Source organism: Ictalurus furcatus, chromosome 1 (genome assembly GCF_023375685.1).
Source record: "Ictalurus furcatus strain D&B chromosome 1, Billie_1.0, whole genome shotgun sequence".
NCBI lineage: Eukaryota > Metazoa > Chordata > Actinopteri > Siluriformes > Ictaluridae > Ictalurus > Ictalurus furcatus.
This window is the reverse complement of record NC_071255.1, coordinates 11,970,984-11,990,736: the sequence shown is the minus strand read 5'-3', so window position 1 is coordinate 11,990,736 and position 19,753 is coordinate 11,970,984. Positions and strand designations below refer to the sequence as shown.

General features: G+C 38.4%; 1 protein-coding gene across 1 annotated transcript in view; it reads left to right on the top strand.

Moving 5' to 3' along the window:
• The first annotated feature begins 934 nt into the window (after positions 1-934).
• The window catches only part of ephb6 (eph receptor B6), a 57,504-nt gene continuing 38,685 nt past the window's right edge, over positions 935-19,753 (top strand). Inside the window, exon 1 of the mRNA XM_053625828.1 lies at positions 935-1,518. Within this exon, the coding sequence (XP_053481803.1) occupies positions 1,461-1,518 (58 nt within the window). The 5' untranslated portion in view covers positions 935-1,460. The remainder of the gene's footprint in view (positions 1,519-19,753) is intronic.

The window sequence follows — 19,753 nt, the reverse complement described above, 5'->3', positions numbered from 1 at the left end:
CAGCCACAAACCTCACTGCACGTCACTGTATCAAAGTAACACCCACATGAATTCCAGGACCCAAGGTTTCCCAGCAGAACATTACCCAGAGCATCACACTGCCTCCGCTGGCTTTCCTTCTTCCCATAGTGCATCCTGGTGCCATCTCTTCCCCAGGTAAGCGACACACACACCCAGCATCCACATGATGTAAAAGAAAACGTGATTCATCAGACCAGGCCACCTTCTTCCACTGCTCCATGGTCCAGTTCTGATGCTCACCTGGCCATAGTAAACACAATGAAATTCACTTCACCTGTCAGTGGATTTAATGTTCTGACTGATTGTTCTATATTATAGAAAACAAAATGGGTTTTGTTGATATACTGCACACTGACATACGTTTAATCCCGTTATGTATTCAGTCACCTTAATCCTTCAGATAAATGCTGATATTAAGGAAAAAACATTTAAGAGGAGTTGTTGATCTGATATTTGCCACTAAACTGATTTTAATATATATATATATATATATATATATATATATATATATATATATATATATATATATATATATATATATATATATTGTATGGCTCACTTAACATTGGAATGTGGCCTGTTGCCTAAAATGAGTTTGACACCTCTGTATTAAATGTTCTGTAAATGTTTTATTAGTGATGTACAGCAGAGGGCGCTGCCTTTATACCCAGACTCCAGTATCAAACCATGCATTAAACTAGGGATGTGTGTGTGAGAGAGAGTGGGCATGTTTTTATATTTTGTTGGGGACCTAATGTCCTCAGAAGGAAAGGAATATTTGACAGGTTTTGACCTTGTGGGGACATTTGACTGGTCTCCACGAAGACATCTAAAGGAACAACAAAAAAAAATCCTTTTAGGTTATAGTGAAACGTCCCCACAAGGATAATAAGACAAATTATTAAGGTGTGTGTGTGTGTGTGTGTGTGTGTGTGTGTGTGCAAAGAGAAAACTTCCCAAAATATTGTCTTAAAATGGCTGCAAACTGAAATGAGACAACTTGCCTCTTCACTGCAGTGGATATTTCTCCTTGTTGGTCTCATACTGCAGATGCCAAGACGTCCGACTGATTGGTGTATTTAGAGTATGGGTGTGAATGCCAGGGACTCACTGCTTTCTACATGTTTCGACAGTTTTTCTACAGACCAGCCAAACACGTTTTCAGTTCTTTCATGCTCTCTCTCTCTCTCTCTCTCTCGCTCTCTGACTTAGTCATAATCATCATACACAGACTCTCCTCCCCTTTCACATCTCTCTCTCTCTCTCTCTCTCTCTCTCTCTCTCTTTAATCAGAAATCAAAAAGAGCACACAGACTCCTCCTTCTATTCCCCAGCTCTCCCTCTTTCTCTCTGTCTACCTCTCTTTTTTTCTCAGATACCCCTCTCTCACTCATGCCTTCTCCCTCTTGTCACTCTTGTAGTGGACTGTACTGACAGAAATGTGGACAATCATCCTCTCGCTCTTCCTCTCGCTCCAGCCCGGTTCTGCTGAAGAAGGTAAGGAACTACTACACTTGTTGTGTGTCTGTGTGTGCCATGTGTATGAGACAATGTCTGTGTGTTTGTAAATGTGTGCACAAGAAGTCCAAATGCCAAGACATGCACATAGACACTACAGTCACACATGAGCAGGAGGTTTGAAGCTTTTATTTTGTGTACATATGCAGACAGATGTGTGTACAGACTTCTTTGTTGTGTGTGTATGTGTTTCTTAGTTTTTTGATGTGTGTGTGTATGTTTGTGCTGAGTCTGTGTTAACGGAGGCAAAGGCCACTGCAAATATTGCTGATACACAGAAAGATGTATGTGTATATAATATATGCAGGGTGTAGGAATGCAGAGTTAGCTGCTGTATGCAGTTCAATGTGTGCATATAGAACCGTGTAATATGCAAAGAATTAAAAAAACATGGTATGGTATGTGCTGTTATAGGAAAATAATCAACAACTGGGTGGTGTGATGCAGCCAGACACAGAGCGGAGCTACTGTTTTACTGAATTACCTCCCTGAAGTTGATTATTTTACAATAACGGCACAGCCCCTAGTGTTTTATCCCTCAAATACCATAGATTAAAGAATTAAATTAAATTACCCGTCATACTTTTTTATCCACTTATTGTCACATGTAATGTTGTGGAACGTCTGTGAAACAAGCTAGCTCCTGTTATAACTATCATAAACAGTCATTCCCTCACCAGACTCTATTATTTTTATCTCTCTTGAAGTTAAAAAGCCAAAATATGCATCTTGTCATGTTACCGAGAGAAACTCTGTCCAGAAGACTGTGGGAAAAGTTACAGCTTTACCTCTGTGTTATGAAGCACTGACACTGGAGACTCCTTCCAAAAATACTAAACAGCTTATTAACAGTTACACGCACACACACACACACACACACACACACACACACACACACATATATATATATATATATATATATATATATATATATATATATATATATATATATATATATATATATTAAAAACGTTTCTTTTGGAGTGTCCTCTATACACATTCCTGTGTAAGTTGTTACTATAGAAATGTTTTAGAAGTGCACTAATATAAACCTTGCTGCTGTTATATCAGTTTAATCAACAATTTCTGACCAATCACAACTGAGCATTCGAGAGCACTGTGGTATGAGACTATATAATATTTCGTGAGAGTATCTTGGGCATTATTAATACTTTTTGTTTGTGTCTGATTTCACCATTACTCACAGTAACAACTAGTGTATTAGAGTTAACCTTTGTACCAAAGGTTTTATTTTTCTCACCTTTTCCCTGTTAATTATTTTTTGTTATATATAAATGTTAAAAATATAAGACTTAACACTTTAAACAAGAAAAGTTTTTCAAAATTATTGTAGGTTTTAAATGCTATGCCACTGTTTTGCTTGCTTTCTGTTAGCAAACTTGAATATCAGGAATATATATTGTACACTGATACAGGATGGTGTAGTGTATAAACATTTCTGCAAAATGTGTGTGCGAGTGTGTATGTTCGGGCACACAATAGCTTCCACCAGTGTTAGTACTGATGATACACACATTTATTTTCTGTAAAGTATCTACAGTATCTATGAAACTAGAGATGAGACGAGCTGACTTTTTCTTTTCAGATACCAATTCTAATACTGAAACCTTGACTATCAGCTGATTTCGATACCCATCCGATATAGTTTTTCATTTAAAAGCAAGCTACAGAATGATTTTTTTTAACTGATGCTCTTTAAAAATGCAGGAGTAATACATAGCTAAAAACACAACTTTACACAAAACCGTATGTTTCACACAAAAATCTTTACATTGCAAATATAATAAAGCATATAGTATAAATGTAATAAAAATTGTATCCTAAAATAAATAAATAAATAAATACAATCAGGTCTCTTTATATGTAAAACATTTACAGTTCTGAAATAAAAAAAAAATTCAAACCCAATTCCAATCTTTTCCTTTTGTTATAGGGTCAGATTATATTCATTCTTTATTACTCCTTGTATCAGCCTGATACTGATCGCGGGTGTTGGACCGGTACCATCTCTAATTGACACTCTTGTTTGGTGAATGCAAGGATTTGTATGCATAGACTAAGTATATGCATGACCATATTTGTGTGTGTGCGTGTGTGTGTGTGTGTGCGTGCATATGTCTGAGTTGTCATTGTGTATTGAACAGGGCTCTGCGTGCCCTGCCAAGCCATCTTCCCTCATAACAAAAGCAGAGAGGACAGGGCCAGAAGAGGGTGCATAATCAGTCGTGTAACCTTTGTCTTGCTCTAACCCTGGTGGCCTCCTTCCCATTCGCCTCTTTTATGATGATATTATAACTGTTAAAGATGACCCTCCCACTGTCCCATTCAGCTCTACTGTACAGCTGCCTATCCCCCATTTACGCTTCTTATCCTTTGCTCTCTCTCTCTCTTTCTCTGTCTTGCTCTATATGCTTTCTTATGTGCTTCTTTGTCGCCATGTCAAATATGATTGGCTGTGGTGCTCGGTGCTAACGTCTGCTCTGAGGGTTTTTTAGGTTAGTATTTTGGGCCTGTGATTATAACTGCAGTTTTGTAATGATGAGAAGATACGGGGGCAAATTAAGGGAAATAGATGGAAATAAAACAGCATGTGGTAGGCTCTGATAAATTAAGGTCTGATTTTGTGTTTGTGTGTTTGAGAGAGAGAATTTTGAATTCCTGAGCAAGTTACATGAGGAGATTTTCTATATGCGTGTCAGTGAACTTTTGATGTTGTCTAAGTGGAGCATACATAAGTGTGCCTGCATTTCATATGTGTGTGTGTGAGAGAGAGAGAGAGAGAGAGAGAGAGAGAGAGAGAGAGAGATTGATTTATGTACATAAACAGACCAAATTCATTGACTGATAATTCAAATGATTGGGAAACAGCTTGTAGCTTGTATTTACAGAGATAGAGATAGAGAGAAACAGAGAAAAAGAAGAGAGAACGAGAGATGCCCCAGTGACTACACTAATGCTGTATTAACCCAGTAGCACTCATCATTCTGCCACATGTGTAATCGTTGTAAACTAACACAGAAACGCCCTCACTGCACACTGCAAAATGTCACATAACTGAACTCAATTGAATTGCACTCTTTTTTTTTTCTTTTTTTTTGGTCTTTCTTTTTTTTTGAGACTAAATTGTCTCCGATGGGAAAATGGTTGCTGAGTATATTGACATCATCACCACAGTAGAAAATACATTTAGTACCAGACACCACACTACAACAGCAAATAGATACCATGGGTTTTAGTGGGATACAGTGAAAATGCACGAGCATCTCTTTTCTACTTATAGACTATGAGCCCACTTACATTACTCTATTACTACAAAACAGCTTACTTTTTCCACCAAATAGCATGGTAGCTTCATAGATGGCTTTCCATACTTTTCCTACCGAACATATCTGCAAGTCATGCATTCTGTTATAATACATTTAAAATACGTGACTAACACACATTCACAAACTGTTGCTTCAACTGGTATTCAAAATCTGGTACCAATCATTGCAGATGTTTTAAAGCACTTTTAGGTTCATTTACAGCACAGAAATATATTGAAGTCAAGACAGAATACAATCCAAGTAGATCTCATAAACTGAATCATGGAATTTGTCCTCAACCTGAGCACCACAGAGATTCCCTTCTACATAATGTTCCTTTCCCTAGCTCCACTGGTGAGCACAATGAACTGCACTTTCACAACAGTGACAGTTACCCACAATGAATTATATTTCCTGTGCTTCGGGGGTTTCCTCTGGGTACTCAGGTTTCCTCCCCCAGTCCAAAGGCATGCACTGTAGGTTGATTATCATTTCAAAATGGTCTGTACTGTGTGAATGTGTGTGTGCGATTATTGTGCACTGTGATGGACTGGCACCCCATCCAGGGTGTCCCTCGCCCGGGATAGGATCCAGGCTCCCCCCTGAACCTGCGTAGGATAAGAGATGACAGTGACACACAAGGTCGTAGCGTTATCAACTCACACCTCCAGAGCCCCTGATTTTATCCTGAGTTACAGGTTAACTCTGTATGTGTGTGCATGCTTCCTCTGGATTCTCCGGTTTCCTCCCACCTTCTAAAAACATGACAGTAGGTGGATTGACTAAGATTAATTGCCCCTGGGTGTGAATGAGTGTGTGAACACACAGCATTCCCGGGATAGGCTCTGGATCCACAGCAACCATGGCCAGGATAAAGCCTAACTGAATGAATGAATAATTGAATAATTGAAGGAATGAATGAAGGAAGGAAGGACTAAGAATGCATCTCACTCTCACGCACTTATTCACTAAGTACTTTATCCTCTCAGGGTTGCTGAGGATCCGGAGCCTATCCCAGGAACTAGGGTGTGAGACAGGGCACAATGCACACACACATTCACATACTCCTTCACACCTAGGGGCAATTTATCTTAGCCAAGTCACCACTTTTGGCTGCTCAATTTCAGAGTCACCACAGAGGATTAACTGTCCACATATTTTGATTCTGGCACAAGTTTTATGCCGGATGCCCTTCCTGACGCAACCCTCCCCATTTACCAGGCATGGCACCAGCACTGGCTTGTGCAACCCTCCAGTGGCTGGTGTTGGTTCTTTGACTGGCAACCCAGGCCACGGTGAGATGATAAGAGGGCCACATGCTAGCCAGAGCATCATCTTAACAAAGTCAACTACTGGTATGTCTTTTAAGTGTTGGGAGGAAACCAGAGAATCCAGAATAAACCCACAAGACACAGAAATGAACTTAGGACCCTGGAGCTATGGGGCAGCAACATTACATGCTCCACCACCATATATATATATATATATATATATAAAATATGTATGTATGTATGTGTGTGTGTGTGTGTGTATATACATAATACATGTAATATATTAGTTCTCAGGGAGATGAGCAAGTGGGATGGACAAAATTTTTCCACATTGAGCAACTCTTCACATTTTATTCATTCGTCTTGTCATATCAGATTTACTTAAAGATTTGGCTTTTATCCTCTGCTTGTTTCTAACTTCATCTTTTCACGGTGGAGTGGCAGGTTCACTGTTGTCTTTAATTCAGCATCAGATTATTGGAATGATATGGCATGCTAAGAACACACTCTTGTGCTGGGTTAAGTGCTTGTTAGTAGGAGAGTTTTTTTCCTGTCACACTGCATAATGGCCAAAGCACTGGGTCATTTTCCAAGCCACAGACACACTGCTCAGCTGCTTTGTTTCATTTTTAATTAGTCAACCACTTGACCTACTCTTTACAGCTGTATGGCATGAGTGAAAGTGTGTGTGGTGTACACGTGCCTAAGAGAGCAGTGTGACCGGAGGGAGCGTGTGAATGCACGCAGCATGGTGTTTCGAGCTGAAAGACAGCTGAACGTTTTAAAAGCCTGGCTCCATTAAGAGTCTTCACTGCCCACAGCCTCAATGCAGTACGGTCCTGGAGAACGAGGGAGTTGCGGAGTAGGAGAGGAAGGAGAAGTGGACAGAGGGAACAGGGCTAGGGGACGTTAACCTCATGCAGAGTTGAGTGGCTATGGGCTTTTGCCTTTCAGCTCTTATTTTTGATGTCTCTCCTGTTACTCTGTGTGTGTGTATGTTTATATATATGTGTGTGTGTATGTGTGTGTGTGTGTGTGTGTGTGTGTTCAGCTTGCTGAGATGACTGATCTCTCATGCCATCAGTGTACCTGCTGCTGCGTCTTTGGCTCTCCATGCTGTCACCTATCACTGCACGCCATCGTCCACTCAAACAAAACGCACTCAATGAAATTGACATGCATTTTCGCAGTGAAGCAAACGCAAAGAGCCTTGCAATATCAGAGGCATCAGGTTTATATTAGAAGACATGTTCATATCAGATCAGAATTGATGAAACACACATGTACATGGTCTCATTAATAACCGAGGCACACTGCAGTCAACACGAGAATCAACCAAATTTACTTCATTTCCAGCATTTATCTGGATGAAACACACAACAGCAAGATGCAGTGCCCTTTAATACCATCTCAACAGACTGCCTCCCCCGTTCATGCGCCAGTGTGATGAGTTTTTGCTTCACTGCACTGTAGCACCAACTGACCGTCACTCTCTGTGCCTAAACATTTTCAAACGGCCGTATGTTGCATCCGTTCTTTCCGGGTGCCATTTTACACAAAATTTGTTCCCTGATGCAGAAAAACATTCATGAAAAGTTCCCAAAATCGATTTAGCATTTTAAAATGACTAAAATAATGTAGAATTTGTAGCCAAGAAGCCCCTTCAACATGCCTGCGTGCCGTTTTTCAGGACATAGATCCCATCTGCAGCACTGATTAGAGCCAGAAGTCATTACTATTTCAAATACAGTGTTCTAAATGGATTGGTACCTTTACATTAAAATGGAGTCCAAAAGTCTGAGAGCACTATAGAGAAAATGCTTCCAGTTTGCATTCATTTCTAATTTAATACAACAATTTTGATTGCAAATTATATTAATGACAAAATGTGAAATTGAAATCTTTGAAATTGACTATGAGTTTCAGAGTTTCTCAGTTTGTGGTAAGTTCAGAGTATTTGGTGTATTCTAGGGCTGCACGATTATGGCCAAAATGATAATCATGATTATTTTTGATCAATATTGAGATCACGATTATTTATCACAATTATTCATTGATTTTAGGGAGAACATTTTTAAAAAAAATTGCACTTTCACATTTAAATAAACAGACCGCTGCTTTCACCTCCATGTTGTGCTACATTCCAGCTAATGTACAAATCTTTGCATCAACTTAGACCGGTCCTTAAAGTGCATCATCTCGTAAAAGCAAAATGTAAATAAAATTGTACCCAAAATATAGGATAATTAAAAATAAAAATGCCATCAGCCAAATGAAAATATTCAATCAAATATAACAATATGCAATGCTAACTCATTTCCAGGTTTTAGCATTACAAAATGATGTCATCCCTGTGCTATGGTGATTGGCTGTAAGTTTAGGAAGCGCTTGATTTGATCTTCACCGGAGTTTTCTATGAGCGGACAACGAACTTTAGAAAGGTCAATATCGCAGTCAAGTATGTCATGTAATCGTGGGCAGTCAAAATCGTAATTGAGATCAATATTCAATTAATTGTACAGCCCTAGTATGTTCCCTTTTTGCTTTAATGACAGTGTGAACTCTAGCTGGCATGGACTCCACAAGTTAATGTAAAATCCAACAGATCAAATCCGTCAGAGTGTCGTCTGAACACATGCTTCAATAGAAGAGATAAGGCATGAGGAAAGCCTGAGCTTTTGTACAAACCAACTAATATGGTCATTTACACAAATTTACTTACATTTAAACAGGGATCTGGAAATAGTGCAGAATTTTGAATATTCAATATTCAAGATATTGAAAATGCCATTTCTTTGTTTTAAATATTTCAAAATTCTAAAACTTTGTTTGTTTCCAATTGTAAATGAGTGTAATTGAGTTTTTCTCACACTTTTGGACACCACTATATTTGGAAGATTTTTTTTTCATAGAGAAGCATTTAAGTGCATTCATACCATGGCAATCTTGAATTCAAATCTGATTGATCAGAAGGTGTTGATTAATTTTTCATAACTGCATGGCTTTGACAGTAGTGCTGACTGAAATTCAAATGATAGATTTATATTAAGGCATTCATTTTAATACATTGAATGGTGGATGATGTACATAATCTAAGGTTAATAAATAAATGGATTATAAACATATTTTTTAGCAATGAAAATAATCATTTATGATATAATGTGTTCCATCCATTTTCTATATCGCTTATCATACTAGGTCATGGGGAACCTGGAGCCTATCCCAGGGAGCATGGGGCACAAGGTGGGGTACACCCTGGACAGGGTGCCAATCCATCACAGGGCACAATCACATTCACACACCCATTCATACACTATGGATACTTTGGACATGCCAATCAGCCTACCATGCATGTCTTCGGACTAGGGGAGGAAACCGGAGTACCCAGAGGAAACCCCCGCAGCACCGGGAGAACATGCATGCATGCAACCCTGGAGGTGTGAGGCGAACATGCTAACCTCTAAGCCACCGTGCGCCCCGGATATAGTATGTTCTGTAAGGAAATGTTTATTTAACATTTATGGAAGGAGTCATGGGTGTCAGCACTTTGTAACAGTCTTTGTAGGAGTCTTCAGTTTGCACTTTTCGGGTTTCTCACAAGCTCCCTTTTTTTTTTTGTCTTATTACTGTAAAGAGAAAGGAAAAAAAAAAAGTTTTTTATAATGGTGCATGTAACTGTGCTCAGAATTAACCAATCACATTCAAACTCCTGTTCAATTAAGCAATATAAAATAGGCAAGAGTGGCGTTATACTGAATAACAGCACGGCTGTGATTCTCCGCAGGCATGAGCCCACAGGCTGAATGCTGTAGCTAATCACAACCTTTCTGATGTTCAGAATAACCGCATGATTGTGCGATGTTGCTTTTATAGAGCAGTTCTATAAACAAGAAATTAATATTGAGTAAATGATAATATGGCCAAATGTTTTGTTTATTTTTGCTAAATTTCATGAGAAAAATTTTTTTCCAAGCCTGCCTAAATCACCCCAAACCATGTGGTAAAAAGTATTCTGGTCTACTGAGAAAAAGGTAGAACTTTTTGGGCATAATTCTAAAATATATGTTTGGTGCAAAAATGACACTGTTTATAATCCAAAGAACACCATACCAATGGTGAAACATGGTGGAGGCATTTTTGCAAGGTAGAGTGGAATAAAACTGCCAGTATACTCTTACCTAAAAAGATTGAGTGCTGTATTACAAACATAAAGAGCTTTAACAATGTGCACACTTATACAATAGATTGTTCTGGTCCACTAATATGATTGGTTGAGTAGCATTGGAAGATATTGCTTATATTTAGTATAACCGTGCTTATTGCTTATATTTAGTATAACCACAGATGTTTCACTGTTTGTATCACTCCACGTCACATCCTAATTCAAAACGATTAATTTCAGTTCCTAATTCAAAACGTTTCATTTCAGTTCCTAATTCAAAACGTTTCATTTCAGTTCCTAATTAAAAACGATTCACTGCAGTTCCTAATTCAAAACGATTCATTTCAGTTTCTAATTCAAAACGATTCATTTCAGTTCCTAATTCAAAACGTTTCATTTCAGTTCCTAATTCAAAACAATTAATTTCAGTTCCTAATTCAAAACATTTCCTTTCAGTTCCTAATTCAAAATGATTCATTGCAGTTCCTAATTCAAAACGTTTCATTTAATTCAAAACGATTCATTTCAGTTCCTAATTTAAAACGGTTACTGCAGTAGTGCTAGTGACCTCATCAGCAGACAAGGCAAATGGTACATCAGATGAAAAAGGAAAGTAAGAAATCACACCAGTTTGACTGAATGCACCTTTAACAGGAACGTACAAATCACGGTAAGCGAGTCAGCTTGGTGACGTGCTATAACGTGAGTGTGGCTTCTTCAGGATCTATTTCCGCTAGCGGAGCAAAAATAAACAAAACATTTGGCCATTTTGTGCTGAAATGTCACTTACTCTATATTACTTTCCTGTTCATAGAACTGTTGTGTACAGTGATTTTTCTATATTTCTGCATAAATGTGACCTAAAACATCATCAGGTTTTCACACACAAGCCCTCAAAGTAGATAAAGAGACCCAAATTAAAGAAATGAGACAAAAATTTTATACGTGGTCATTTATTTATTGAGGAAAATGATCCGATATTACATATCTGTGAGTGGCAACAGTATGTGAACCGTTGCTTTCAGTCTGGTGAGACTTGTGCAACTAAATGTTTCCAGTAACTGTTGATCAGTCCTGCACATCTGCTTGGAGGAATTTTAGCCCATTTCTCAGTACAGAGCAGCTTCAACTCTGGGATGTTGGTGGGTTTCCTCACATGAACTGCTCACTTCAGGTCCTTTCACAACATTTCTATTGTATTAAGATCAGGACTTTGACTTGGCCATTCCAAAACATTAACTTTATTATTCTTTAACTGTTCTTTGGTAGAACGACTTGTGTGCTTACGGTCGTTGATTTGCTGCATGTCCCACTTTCTCTTGAGATTCAGTTCATAGACAGATGTCCTGACATTTTCCTTTAGAATTGGCTGGTATAATTCAGAATTCATTGTTCCACCAAAAATGACAAGCTGTCCCGTTCCAGATGCAGCAAAACAGGCCCAAACCATGAGACTACCACCACTGTTTCAGATGGAATAAGTTTCTTATGCTGTAATGCAATGTTTTCCTTTCTCCAAAAATAACACTTCTCATTTAAACCATTTAAACCACTATTAACTTTCCAATAGTCTTCTGGCTTGTCCACATGATCTTTAGCAAACTGCAGACGGGCAGCAATGTTCTTTTTGAGAGAAGTGACTTTCTCCTTGCAACCCTCCCATGCACACCATTGTTTTTCAGTGTTTGCCCGATGGTGGACGCATGAAAATTAACAATGTGTGAGAGGACTTAGAAGTTGCTTAGAAGTTACCCTGGGGTCCTTTGTGACCATGGGCAATATTACACGTCTTGCTCTCGGAGAGATCTTTGTTGATTGACCACTCCTGGGGAGGGTAACAGTTGTCTTGAATTTCCTCCATTTGTACATACACTGTCTGACTATGGATTGGTGGAGTCTAAACAATTTAGAGATGATTTTGTAGCCTTTTCCAGCCTGATGAGCAACTCTTTTTCGGAGGTCCTCAGAAATCTCTTTTGTTCATGTCATGCTACACTTCCACAATCATGTGTTGTGAAGATCAGCCGTTGATAGATCCCTGTTCTTTAAATAAAACAGGGCACTCACTCACACCTGATTGTCATCCCATTGATTGAAAACACCCGACTCTAATTTCACCTTCAAATTAACTGCTAATACTAGACATTCACTTGTTTTTGAAACTCACAGATATGTAAATGACAATATAATAAATAAATGACCAAGTATAATAATTTTGTCTCATTTGTTTAATGTCTTGGGTCATATTTATGCAGATATATAGAACGTTCTAAAGGGTTCACAAACTTTCAAGCACTACTGTAAAAGCAATATTGGCTGTATATAACCAATATCACAGAAAAAGGAGCAAGAGTGCAGTTATACTGAATTTTGGCAGGGCTGTGATTAGCTACAGCATTCAGCCTGCGGCGTTGTGCCTACACCGGATCACAGCCGTGCTGATATTGCTCATATTTCTAAAGAAACCTTTTAATAAGCTTTTATTGAAAAATAAATAAAGAAATAAACTCAAAAAGCAAAGATGTTTCCTTTTGTTTACTGAGGTTAAGGTTAGGGTTAGATTTAGATGTAGGCATAGCATTATTTACAGCTGCATTCATTTTTACATTAATGGAAGGTCCTCACAAGAAGATAAAATAAGTGTGTGTGTGTGTCTGCACATCCTGATAGTGACATCTGGAGCATATTAAAGAGAAGACAGGACTCTCTCTCTCTCTCTCTCTCTCTCTCTCTCTCTCTCTCTCTCACCCTCTCACCAAGCCCCACACACAGATTTTTCAAACAGTTCAAAACACTTTTTGAAAAGGCACAGCCTTGTCTTTCACTCTGCCCTCGCACTTTTTTAAGTTGCTATAAGTCAGTATGAGTGTGTGTGTGTCTACAGCCACTCCATCCAGTAAAGGTGTTAGAGGAAAACACTTCACTGGTCACATAACAGAACTATTAACCTTGTATCCCTGCCTCAAGCATGACGACCCAATCAAGCATGAACTAAAGCAAAGCATGTTAACACGTCTGGAAGGCAAGAAAAAAAAGGCACACACACACACGACTCACAGAGAACAGAAAACATTAGCCCTTCACAAGCACGCCTGCACTTGAGTGAGAATGAGAGTAAGTCTGAGCACTCAAGTGAGCGCAGCTCTGACACCGAGCGAGACATAGAGTCACTAATGTAGGACACCCATTCAGACTATCAACACCCAGCAGAGCGAGAGAGTGAAAGAAAGAATGATAATACAGTTTATTCATGGTAATTCACTCTTCTATTAGCATCAGCAACATGGAAATGAAAGCAGGCAGGAGGTACTTAATAGATAATAGAAGTAAAGAGACATGGAGTCCATCTAACTCAATCTCTTTCGTTCTCTCTCGTCTCTGTCCACATGTCACAGCTTTCAAAACAAAGTGACTCTTCTTTTTTCTCTCACATCAATAATTGAAACTCAGTGTAGCCTTGTGTTTAAGCTCTGACAGTGGCCTTCTGTCACTTTAGAGATTAATAATACACACAAAAGAGGGGGACTGAGAATGAAGGAGAGAAAGAATAGGGTGTGTGTGTGTGTGTCTGGGGGGTGGGTGTATCAGAAGCATAAGACTGACCTGTTGGTGCAGTGCATTACTGTTGCACTTCAGTGTGCTTTTTGCCTACGGAGCAATTTATGCCTCCATCAAAGTTTCCTCCATGCACTCTGTCTGAATAGTGATGGGATGAGTATACCAGCATGACTGCACGCCATACTTTTGTGTATGGACTATAGGTGAAGTTTGTGGGGGCTGTTGCTCAAATTACAAGAACATTCCAACATTTTTATTTATTTATTTATTTATTTTTGTAAAGTGGCTTTGGTGATATATGACAAAAAAATGACCTTCTGTCGGCTTCCATTGGGCATAGAACTTTTAGAACAGAACACATCTAGTTTTAAAACTTTAAAATGCGGACTTTAACTTGATCATGTGCACTACTTTACCACTCTGTCCTTATCTGAATGTCGTTGTTCCTCATCCACTGGACAGATTTAATGATTGTGAAAATAAATATTTATTCACACACACTCTAATGCCCTGTGAAAGCATATAGGAACGTGAAACAATGTTAGAACCATAGAACCGATGTGGGTTCTTTCAGAAGGATAACTCTTCTTAAACAATTTCTTGAATTTTCTAGAGTGTAGTATCAGCAATGTATCTGTTCATCTACAGGGGTAGTGGTACAGTATTAAGCTACGTTCACAAATACAGTGATTTTATGTGAGACTGCAAGTTGCCAGACGCTGTACTATGAATTTGCCAGTAGGCATTTCTGCTACTGGTTGCCATAATAATATTTATCATTGGGTGGCACAACTAGTATTCCACTTTTGACAACAAACTAGTTTTCTTGCCGCTAAAATGAAACATTCTGGTGGGACAGCGTTTGTTGATAAAATTCACCAGTGTATATATTGCGGCCATCTGTCTGCGGCGAAAGCACAAGTGCCCGACTGTCCAGGTCCACGTAACAATTCGGACTCGAGGGCAGCATGGCAGATCACGGATCACGTACGCTCTACTGTCTTCACTCCCATTGGTAGTTGCTGCACCAAGTTGCTCCAAATTTACATAAAGACAAACTTTTCTCAACTTTGTTGTCGTTGGACACGCCCGCATCTAGTCACCAACGATCGCTGTTGCTCAAATTGCAGGAAGTCATGAGCTCTCATTGAATATGAATGATCTCCGGTCACTTTGATGCTGCGAGTTGCTGTATGTGTACGTGTATGTAACTTTAGTGTATATTGTTTAAAGGAACACTTTAGTATTATATGTAGGCTACCTTAAAAAATATTGTGAAATATAAGTAAGCGGTAGAAGATGGCTGGATGGATAAATATATATATAATTTATTAAAAAAAATTTTTTTACGTGTAAATAACATATGAACAATGTGAGGTTGGAATGTTCCACCTACATTCCTGGGGTCAGAATGACCTGGGGCAATGATGAGGAGCCGTTGGTGTAGATGTGGAAAGTGTCAGATAATGTTGCTGAGATTGGGACCTCATTTTATTGCATTTTGTAGGGCTGACAGTGATGGAGAGACAACTGACTGAAACAGTTCTGTAATGTTTCACAGCTTCATTTTTAGCAAATGGCAGAGCCTGTTTTCTAAAGTTCTTTTCAAAGTGCTTTTATTCAGTAAAATTCTCCAGCCTGCTCTGTTAGAAAAGTCAAAGTCTTCCATCTTGGGTTCATACATTTCCAAAAAGACTATTTCTGAACTCAGATGAACGATGGTACGCTCACTACTTAACATTCTGGTCATGTTTTGATGGCTAATGTTACTGGCCCAGATCAAGATGCGCCTTTTCAGTTACATTAAGCTACGATGCGGGCAGGACAAAATGAGCACACTAACATGACTGGGGCTTAATTGTAGAAATGAGTGTGTTCAAGCAGAGATACAGAAATATTAAGTAAAGAAAATATATTTTTTAATTCCTTCAATACATTCAAACAACAAAATGATGATTAAGCAGTAAAAAGTGCCTCCTCCGCATGGTGTGTGCTAATTCTTCATCACAGATTTATTATATCAGCCAGAACACACACCACTGAGTTTGGGTGTGGGAGAGTTAAGGCCTGTCCAAATTCTCTATACAGCTTTCAAATTATAGCACAATCCAGCCCTACCCACCTCTTTAGAGTGGCTTTTACACTGCCTCTGGCAGTCAAGAGAGGTGGAATCCAATTTAAAATTGAGAGTGAAAATCAAATAAATACTTTTGCTGACACAGTTCCATGTGTTAACTTCACATCTCAGAGAGTCAGTGGTGTAGCCAGGAATTAATGTCAGGGCATGATGAGGAAATATACTAAATAAAATCAATGTGTGAGTTATATAATTATTTTGTTACGCACCAAATGCTTGTGCATTTTAGCTGGAATTCAGACAGCAATCTGCATTCAACCAATTTTGCTATATCAATGGGAGGTTACATTTTATCTTATAAAATAGATCTACCCTTTTTCTACTCCTTCTTTAGTAAATCTCCAGTACTTCATTGGCTGTCACCTCCATATCCCTGAGCTCAGAGTATAGCTAGTTGGATAGTAGCTTCTAAACAGAGAAATGCATGATTCTGACGATTTCGTCATGTTTCTCACCATAGCAGCTGCCATCAATAAAATGTCTAAGAGACACGTTTATGTATTTGACATTTGAGAAGTTAAATATGGACTTATGACTATGATAATTATGACTTTTCTGATCTTTGTGAACATCCATACAGTGTAATTACTGTTCAAAACTTATTTGACACATATATAATCATCTGTGTTGTATGTGTGTGCTATGTTAACCGCTCTTGAATAAGCATTTGGAAATATCAAAATATTTAAAATGCCCTCCCATCGTCCTCATGGAGGTTCCACCAACCCGGAAGTTAGCATCACCGTGGTTCCCTCAACAAAAAGCCAATAGGATTTTCCCATTGGCTTTTAGATTATTGCGGAAAATAAGCTCTGCGACCAATAAACATTTATGATTCTTACATGTTTTGTTCAAGATAATCTTTAGTAAAAGGATAAAGTTAGGTTATAAACGAACTACACCACATTCGTATGACTTCCGACAAACTCTTTCAATCTTTATTTAAAACAAGTTGTAAAGTTGGAGTTGGAATAGTTTGCAAGAGCATGAGTAGTCCCATTTAGCCACTTGTTTGCAACCGTCTTTTTCAAGACACTTTAAAGCTTAAAATCACAAGTGGGGTACTACTGATGTATTTCATGCCGTAGAATACAATGTGAAAATATCTTGAGCTTGTGTTAACCACAGATCTTATTTCAGGCATTTAACCAAAAAACCATTCAAAAAAAACCCATTGACTTTGGGACAATGGAACCGGAAGTGCAAAGATGCTAACTCATTTCCGGGTGTTAGGACTCATTTCTGCACCACTGTATAATATTACGGTTTAGTGGCTGGTTGTGTATCCTTTAACAGCTGTCCAGTTTGCTTATACATAGGAGTGGCCCTGGAGAGTGGGGTGTTTGTCTGTCTAGCCACAAAAACTCAATGAAAACTGCAGTGCACACTTTTGGCATTTGGCACATTGTTACCATTTTGCTTTTGTACCGACTTTTGTTTTGACATGAAAAAATGCAAAAGACATTGTATTGTGTGCCGATCAGTAAAACAATCCCAAGTTATGAGATGTGCAAGTGTCATGTTCTTTATCAGTTCTCAAATAAATAGCCCAACTAGGAGTTTGGAATCAGTGGGAGGTTATTGTTGCACTGTGTCTAATTCTAAAACCAAGTTCTGAAATGATCATGGCTTTGTTTGTTTGTTTGTTTGTTTGTTTTTGTTGAGGTTTAACACTGAAATATTCCTATGTTAAACAGTAGAAGAGTCAATCAGACTTGCTAGACCATCATCAATTATCCATATTTACCGCAGGCAAGGTTATGAGAATTTATGCTGAAGGATTTAGCTTATTAAATCAAAGGCACGCACACAGCATGACTTGCAAATCTACATTTACCAGAATCCCTGCAGCTGAACAACGCTGCTCTGTAAATTCAAATAGCACTGGATTAATGGAGTCTGACACAAACATGGGTCTAAGAAAATTGTAGAAGCAGGTGGTAAAGTTTTTGATAGGACTTGCCAGTACTGCAAGGCTCAGATCTGGCTCTCGGCAACCTCCAGATGGACTGAACATATTTTAGCTATGAGCTGAAAAACCTTTACTGAAGCATAGCCCCACTGAAGTCACTGAAGCTCATGCCCCAAACTCCATCCTAAAATTCACATTGCTTTGAGTGTTTAACTACCCTTTCCAGCAGCTTTAAGGATAAGTGGAAAAGAAATATGGCTGTTTTACAAGAGTCTGAAATACCTACAGAATAATTTCCTGGACAGATGTTAAAGCAGAAGTTAAAAATACATCTGCAATTTCTTCCTATCTAGCTTTCCATTTATAACCATACATACCAGGTTACAAAACCTGGTCTTATCCTTGGACTAAATATATTGAAACTATTCACAAACTATTCCTTTGATGGATCCAGATATCATACTAAGACTCATGATAGCTGGGGCAAGAGAGTTCAGCTAATCCCTAAGTGACAATTATTTTAAATCATTTTTAGGTGGTCTAGTTATTAAGATGCCTAAATTCATCTAAGCCCTTTAGATTTAGAAGGGTCAAGTGTAGTTGTGTAACATGCCACTTCCGTTGGTGATCTGATGTCTAACACGTCAATCAAAAAATCTTGCTTATGAAGGTGTACAATTGGGTTGATATCTGGTGAGTGTGAAATCCATAGCATATACTCATTAAACCGTTCATTTAGCCCTCAGGTCCTGTGGCTGGGAAGACTGTCATTCTGGAAGAAACCATTCTCATCAGGATAGAAAAGGTTTATCATAGGATAAAGCTGATTAGTCAGAACAACTTTTGTTTATAGATTTGCTGTGATGGTTCCCTTTAAGGGGACAAACTTTGCCAGCAAAGTATCCCAGAGGCATAACAGAAACAGTGTTTTTTCCATTAATTTGTCACTTTCTGTATCTTCCATATTCCTGCAAGCGTAGGCTGTTTCGCAAGATGTCATAGCTAACTTGGCTGGCTGACAAACTTTTTAGTCACCACACTCAATAGCAATAGCAAATGAGTAGTTAACACCAACTAGCATGTGAGACCAAACATTTCTGGCACACTGACAAAGCATGAGACAACATACTTATGACTAAGCAATAAATAACAGTGTACTCCAATATGTCATTATAGTACTAGACAATCTGCATAGATGCATAACACATATCTGTTATGTATGTTGTATCATATATGCTGCATATGTATCTTCTATTTAGATCGATCATTGATGTAACAAAAATAAATAAATAAATAGTCGTTAAAGATTGCAGGAGGTTGCTAGACAGGAAATTTCTACAGTGAGAGTTGAATATGTTTTGGGGGTAGATTAATATTGAACTGTGCAAGGGACTAAATTAAAGCAAAATCAAAATGGAAATTTTATTCCTTATATCAAAACTTACTGAAACTATTGAGATCTAATTAAGTTTATTGCACTGCTAATTGCTATTGTTGATATGATGAGAAAATAAATACCCATGCTAACAAATAGATTTTGTCAGCCTCGGTACTTCAGTGCTGCTGAAATGAAACTACTCACCAAAGCAGGGGTTTAGTGAACTCACCCAGTTTTTATGCTTTGGGCGTGTCTCTAAACTATAGCATTCTCACTCAAGCTTTTAATCATTGCATGGACGGGACTGTATGCAAAGGGTAAGCAATGTGTATTAAAAGCCTCCTTTACATGACCAGTGCTGGAGAGGAGTAACTATTCACCCTTCAAGTGAAAAAATATGTTGCTTTAAAGAAACATGAAACACCAACATTTAATCTACTGAATTGCAGAAATAATTCATTTGTAAACAA